Here is a 7,126-nt window from a genome sequence, read left to right as displayed (position 1 = left end):
AGGGAAAATGACCCCATGCAGCTGGCGGGAGAGGGCCCACGGGCACTCTCTGTAAGCACGGGGCAAAGCCGGTGGCAAATGGGGGTATGAAAGAGGGAGCGATGGCCTGCCTGTGGGAAGGGCTGTGCTGTGCCTTCCCCGGGCAATGTCAGCATGTCTGAGATGGATGATCGCTCAGGAGCAGGCTGCAAAGCGCAGTGCTCATTCACCCAGCGCGGAGACGGGACGCGCAGCCGGGTCAGCCTCTGCCGGGGCAAGTGCCTGCCAGGTGACACTTGGCGCAGGGAGCCCAGGGCTGCTTTCCCCCAGGCTGTAAGGGCGAGGTTGGCTTTTTCCTGGGCAGGGACAGGTTACAATGCCTCTGCTGGGAATGCAAGGGAATGAGGCAGAAACCGGATCGTGCACGGGGCTGTGTTGGGATTTTTGCCCCTCTAGAAACCCTGTGAAAACCTGCTGACTCTATTGGGGCTGGCCCCTGCTTACCCCGTGTCAGGGCAGCAGAGCTTGGCACGCAGACACCGGGCGAGGGCCCCGGGGCGAGCTTGGACAGCCTCTTGGCTTTCCGCCACAGCTCCTCCATCAGCGGCTTTGGCGGCTCTTAGCAGCGATTGCAGGCGTGACTGCCAGTTTGAGGAATGGTGTCGTTAGCCATTGCCGCTGTAAAAACAAACAGCAACAACGGGGAGGGCGATAAACATATCAGGATGCCGCAGAGCTGCCGGCTTCTCCCCCGGCTCCGAGCCCTTGTGCAGCGGCGGGGGCCAGCAACACTGCCCTCGCACTGAGGAGCTGCTTGGTTTGGGACCGGTGAGCTCTGGCACGGAGCACCGAACCCAAATGGTGGCTCCTTACCTAGCTAGTCCAGCGCTGAGAGAGAGGGAGAGGACAACCTCGCCGTAGAATGTCACTGTACTGCCATATGCATGCACACCGCTGCCACTGCTTCCCTGGCCTTGTGCCGGTGCCGACGAGAGGTGCAAAAGCTGGACACACCGGGGAGGTGCGAAGGAAAGGGTCAGGCTGCAACGGGGGATGTGGCTGCTGCGGGAAGGGTTTGGCAGGGTCCCTGATTTGGGCAGCCGCCTCGGCTATCTGCCATGCGTGCGGCGAGGGCAGGGTGCCACGCGTCGGAGGGCTGGAAATAGCTGCCTGCTCACGTTTGCCTCTGCACCAAGCACCCAGCCCGGCTTCACATCTCTGAATGCTTTCAGTTGGGGTCTTCACCTGCCTAGCCACGCTTCCCCATCTTCTCTGCATACGGGAAGCCCAAGGAACGCAAGAGGCTCCTCGGTGTCACCCGGTTTGAAGACGGTGCCGCGGTGTGCCCCGCCGCCGGGGCAGTCCCGAGGCAATCTGAGGATAAGGTCCGGGGTTTCCCGCGCTGCAGAGGACCAGGGGAGAGTCTGCTTGTTTGCTTTCTTTAATGCTCAGCTGTAGCCAAAGCACTGTTTTAATTTGAAATTTGGCAGGGATTTAGCCCTTTTGTAAACTAAAATCGTTCTGTGTTTCTGGAGGAGCAAGGAAGAGAGAAGTGAGACAGATTTTCGGCTGGAAATAGAGCGATGGGGGATTCAGAAGGAGTGTTTCTGCCTGGTGCCTGTGCTGCTGCTTTGAGAAGCGCTTCCCCATTCACCAAGGGTGGGAGGTGTCGCCCCCCAGCCCCCGGGGCTCCCAGCCGGAGGAGCAGCGCGCCGCCGCCGAACGGAGCGGTGTCAAGGCGAGGCCACAGCGGCTGCTCTGCTATGTCAAAACAAAATGATGTGTGTTGGAGTCACGCTATTGCTACAGAGAGAAAAGGGCTGGGAATGAGCAAAGGGAGAAAAGCAAGGATCAGAGTGAAGCTGGAGCTCTGCCTCTCTCTGCCAAGGCTGGGGAGTGGTAATTTCTGACCCCGTTTTCCTGGGCTTAGCTGGATTTAATGTTTCAGGCTCTCGTGGGCACTGTTTGGCAGCTGTGCACCTCCGATGGTCCCCTTGCCGGACGGGATAGCGCTGGCCAAGTTGGCTGTTGTGGCAACAGGAGAGAGGGGTGAGCACATAGGAGGGCACTTGCTGTGAGCAAGCACACGGAAGTGAGCAGCACACGGTTGTTTCCCCTCTGTGGAAAAGACCAGAGGGCAGTTGGCTACCCCTCTTTTGTACCAGGAAGCACAGCCACAGATGTTACTGGGAAGTGAAAGACGGTTAGGTAGCAGAGCCCACAAGCCACCATCTCCTGGTGCATCCCCTTCGGCCCCAGAGCCCGCGGACCCCTGCGGGAAGTGGGCAGTAGGAGCCCAGGGACGGTGGGAGCAGATTCCGGGCACTCTCCAGGCCAGGCTCCTCTGCAGCAGAGAGGCTGCAGGCAGGCAACAAAAAGGGCTGGAAATTGCTGCAAGTTTGATATATTGCTTGGGAAAGGCACCTCCTGCTGAGAGGCTCCTTTTGTTCACCTAGAAAGAGCCCGAGAGGCACCACATCTGGAAATGCCTGTGTGTAGCGAGATGCATGGTGATAGACAGAGCTCTGCCCTGGGATGGAGGGATCCGGCAGGAGGCAACGGTCGGTGCCCGGACTTAAACCAGGCAAAGTCAGTCTAGAAAGAAACAGCATTTTTTTTCTCGATGGTGGTCATTTGCCTCAGAGGAATGTGTCTAGGCTCCAGCGACTGGGACTGGGTGTCCTCTCCAAAGCAGTAGCTCTTGGCTTGGTGCAAAGGTGTCTGCCTGAGGCGGTGGGCACTGCTGGTAAGCCCATGCAGGCAGGCTGGTGTTGAGCGTGTGTGGTGGCGGGAAGTACATGCCAGTCCATACGATGCGCTGACCTCAGCTCTGCAGAGGTGAGCTGCCTTGGGCAGGTTTGGAGAGCTTTCCTGCAAGAGGCATGTGTATGTCTGTGGTGGGGCACCAGAGAACCTCATCTGCTCTTGGCGAGGCGTATTGAGCACATGTCACCCCCCCTGCCAGTAACCCCCACCCTGTCCCAATCCCTCCTGCCCCTGCTAGTATTTTAAAACAGATGTACATTAAAGCTACTTAATCTCTGCAAATACTAATTCTCTCCTGCTCTCCCTCCATGTGAGTTCATACGAACATGGTACTTAAGTTGCTCCTTGTCTTTGATTAGAATCTCATCTTTCTTTTTTCAGGTCCCATAAATTAGCCTGTTAGCTGGCAGTGCTCTTAGATCCAACAGATAACAGCCTTTTCTCGGCATCCGGCCGTTTCCAACAGCATCGCTAACATCATCTTCTGGGCGTGACCGGCTAGGTGCTCACAGCCGTCATTCAGCACACGCGCTTTAAAAAGGGCCTTTCACTCAGGAGAAAGCGCTCCTCCTCTTTAAATACAGTTCCCCCTAACTTTCTTGTCTACCCTTCCGCAGTATGTTTTTTTTCCTTTTAAAATGCAAAGTAGATTGCGCCTGAAAGCTGCCCGTTAAGGAAGCAGCTCTCCACAGCACAGGGCGATGCATGTTTCTCCCATTCTGCCCAGCAGCTTGCAGGGCTTTTCTGGGGACCGCTTTCCAAGGGGGTCACTTTCCATGGCCTGCTCCACTTGTGACAATATTGCTCAGATTTGTCACAAAGGAGCCTAATTGATGACAAATAGCAGGCTAGTTTCTGTGATGGGAAATCATCTCCACTAGGAACTGAACTGGGACCACCAGCTTCAATTCCCACAGGCAGCCACACAGCCAGAGCCGATTTTGTTAATGACTCAAGAAACCCCAGTACGGAAAAAGAAACATCGAGTTGCATTTTTCCAAAGCCAGCGTAGAGCCCTGCGTGACAACATACAATCTGATAGCAATGAAATGGTGTGCAGGGAACAGAAGAATAAGGGCCTACCACGGGCCTGAGGAGGAAGGAGAATGGGCAAGGAGGAGGATATCATTTAAGCAGGACTTGGAGTCATATTAGCATGGGGAATTGAGAAAATTGCTAGAAGAGTAAATAGATTTTGGCCTGGGCTTTTTGTATAAATGTTCTCTCTTTTCAAGTTTTCCCAGCGCTCCTTCCTTTCAGGCTGGAAGAACTGGTGTTCTTTTGAAAGTGTTGATTAACTGGTACTTTGTTTTTTCTGGCTTTTCCCTCAAGGCTACCCTGGGAAATAAAAAAGCACCAAATTGCTAGCTTGTTCTCACACAAAATTTAGAGGAGCTACAATATGGAAAGGCAAAATATTTCCAACGGCCTTTCCCCACACGTGGGCTCTTTGGGCAGACCGTGGTCCAATTTCCACCTTTGCTTGTGTTCGAGCAACCTACAGTTTCCGTAGGGTTGTGTGGGTGACATGGATGGCAAATTTCACTGCTTGTCTTGTGACGGAGGACTAGCAAAGCAGACGTCTCCATGTGTGAACTGCTTTGCAAGTTATTTTTCCACATGTTCGGCTCTAAATGTTTGCAAGAGGCCCTCAGGCAGTTCTCCCAGCCCTAAGATGTTGCCATCTGGGCCTGTCAGTTCTGGAAGTGTTGAGAAATCATGTGAACTCGCTGCTAAAGTGAGGATTTACAGAAGATGGTGTGCACCTATGTTTCTTCAACAAGCTACCAGCAGCCTTGAGTCAGCTTAAATTACCTGGCTCACTACATGCAGAGCTCATCGTTAGGAGGGGCAAGTGTTGGGTTTTGTGTGTTCCTGTTGCCAGGAACACAAGGTTCGCTTGAAAAGTCAAAGAAATCCCTTAATCCTTTGAGAGCAGAGAGCAAAAGACAGTTCTGCCCAAAGAATGGGTATTTGGGAAGGTGTGATCAGTGCCAGCACGGAGGATCAGTGCAGTCCGGGGTGAGGTGGTGTTGGGGCGGCGTGGCGTTCAGCAGAGCCCCCCTGCTCTGGAAGTGAACCTTGACATGTTGCTGGCGGGGATTGCCTGATACCATTGCCTGGGAGAGCAAAAAAATAGATTTGACAATTCAGGAGGCCTTTTCCGGTCCTAAATCTCTGTACAAATACGCACAAATATTCTTTTATAAGGTTTTGAATAATTTCTTTGCATGTGGCTTTTTAGGCACAAGTTACATTCTTTGGTTTTGGTTGGGTTTAAGTAATCTCTTAAAACTCTTCTTGCTGTTTTTGTGCAAGACGTGAAGTAGCCTTAATTTGCAACCACAACTACTTCAAAGGTGTGACTTCTACTGCTTCCTAGTAGTCCCTGATTTTCTGCATTCCTGATCATTTTGAGGTGCCTTCTCAGTTGAGCACCCCAACTTACGGTCAGCTTTGAAAAAATGTAAGCAGATCAAAATGAAAGGGCATTTTCTTTTGGAAAAAACTGAAAACTTGGTAACTATACATAGAGATAATGCTAGGAAGACTGCACAGGAAAATAACTTTCTTCTGCTCAGATTACAGCATGTGCACTTGGTTACTAGTGCTTGATCTGTGCTGAACAATAAAAAGAAATGTCACCACTAAAAGGAATTTGGATCAGAGAAATGTTAACATAAATGCCTAGATATGGACACCCATTTGCCGCTCTCCCCATTTCAACCAGCTTTTGCATTAAAACATACAATGATGATACATGACTTCCTCAAATTACTATGAATTTATCTGAAACCCAAAGAGAAATTGGGTCATTGAAGCTCTGTGTCCAGTAAGATGTATGGGAAAAGATGAAAAGTAGATTGTGCTAAATGGATCTAGCATTAGTGGCAAGTAATGATAGGCACTAAGATCCTATTCAAAGTTGTAGAGATCATACCTATGAGCATGTTAATAGTGAATTATGGCCATTATGCAGGCACCAATGACAATATTTTAGTGCTATTCAAGTCATCTGGTTTCTTTGCTTTTCGCTCGCTCTCTTTTCTTCTTAAAAGCTGGTCATTTGGTGGTCATGATCTGTGATGTAGTGGGCAGATCCTGTTCTCTCGAGTGTGCAAGAGTCTTCATTGACTTCGGCCGAAGGAAGAAGGGGAAGAGTTCTTCCTCCTTCTGAGAGGAAGAGCCTTGCAGTAGTTCAGCTATTGCTTGCTTCTGGCCAGTCTCGCAATCCAGTGACCAGTGGCAACAATGCCCCGAAAGCCCTCTTTAAACCAACAGTGCTTCCCATTTTGTTGTTCTAGTGAACTTCCCAAGAATGGAGGATGACTTTCCGATCTCAGAGCAAGATTTTGAGGACAACGATGATCCAGGTTGGTACCCAAATGCCACATGGCAATTTATCTGGGGGAGCTTGTGTTTCAGTATCAGATGCTACAATTACTCACAAACCTCAGCTGTGATGGGGGTTAGGAGCTAGAACACGCTGGAGAACGTACACGCAAGTGATGGCTCCGTGCCTGGGCAAAGATACTAGTTTTCTTTTCTTGTTTTCCTTTTTCAACAGCAAGCAACCTTGCAAAGTCAATATATTGTATTTGTGTTAGGACAAGTGGAACTGATCTTTCAAGCATTAATTGCTGCTTGCGTGGCATTTTGACTTGTAAATGGAGAAAATTAAGTCTGGGAGCTGTGACGGATTGTTTCCGTAGTTTTGAACCCAATGGCACTTGAAGGGCCAGAGTTTCAGTGGGTGTAAAATGCTAGCACGCTAGCTAGGGCACCTAACTTTCTTGATCGTTCGGTTCACATTACTTGTAGACCTGGGTTAGAGAATTCTGCTGAGATATACTTACGGGGGAGCTTATACTCTTGTAAGGCCATCACAACTCCAAGTAAGAAATGCATAAAAGTTGGGGGGGGGAAGTGATCCCTGGATAATAAGTGCCCATTCCACTGCAGATTACTTTGGATCGGATAGGAACGACACACTATTGTCTACTAACTCTCCAGGAACCCCGAAGCTGGACAAAGAAAAAAGTTGGCTGTACACCCTGGATCCCATCCTAGTGACCATCATAGCGATGAGCTCCCTCGGCGTCCTCCTCGGGGCCATCTGCGCCGGTCTGCTCCTCTACTGCACGTGCTCGTACGCCGGGCTGTCCTCACGGAGCTCCACCACGCTGGAGAACTACAACTTTGAGCTGTACGACGGCATCAAGCACAAGGTCAAGATGAACCACCAGAAGTGCTGCTCAGAGGCCTGATGGGTGCCCTGGGGATCACCCTCGGTGTTGCGCCTGGTGAGGTGGGCTGGCGGGGGGTTACTTTTTTTGCCGTTTTCTATGGGAACTGAATGCCATGACGGGGAACGAGGGGC

General features: G+C 51.1%; 1 protein-coding gene across 1 annotated transcript in view; it reads left to right on the top strand.

Annotated features, from left to right (window-relative positions):
- Nucleotides 1–7,013, top strand: part of LOC104083183 (neuropilin-2-like) — a gene marked incomplete at its 5' end in the record, with an annotated part of 41,203 nt that extends 34,190 nt beyond the window's left edge. The window contains 2 exons of the mRNA XM_009586584.1: nucleotides 6,051–6,119; nucleotides 6,709–7,013. Of these exons, the coding sequence (XP_009584879.1) occupies nucleotides 6,051–6,119; nucleotides 6,709–7,013 (374 nt within the window). The remainder of the gene's footprint in view (nucleotides 1–6,050; nucleotides 6,120–6,708) is intronic.
- Between the last annotated feature and the right edge of the window lie 113 nt (nucleotides 7,014–7,126).

This window comes from Fulmarus glacialis, unplaced genomic scaffold, assembly GCF_000690835.1.
Source record: "Fulmarus glacialis isolate BGI_N327 unplaced genomic scaffold, ASM69083v1 scaffold20531, whole genome shotgun sequence".
Taxonomy (NCBI): domain Eukaryota; kingdom Metazoa; phylum Chordata; class Aves; order Procellariiformes; family Procellariidae; genus Fulmarus; species Fulmarus glacialis.
Note: the sequence above shows the minus strand (reverse complement) of the source record. Positions and strands in the feature narration are given on the sequence as shown.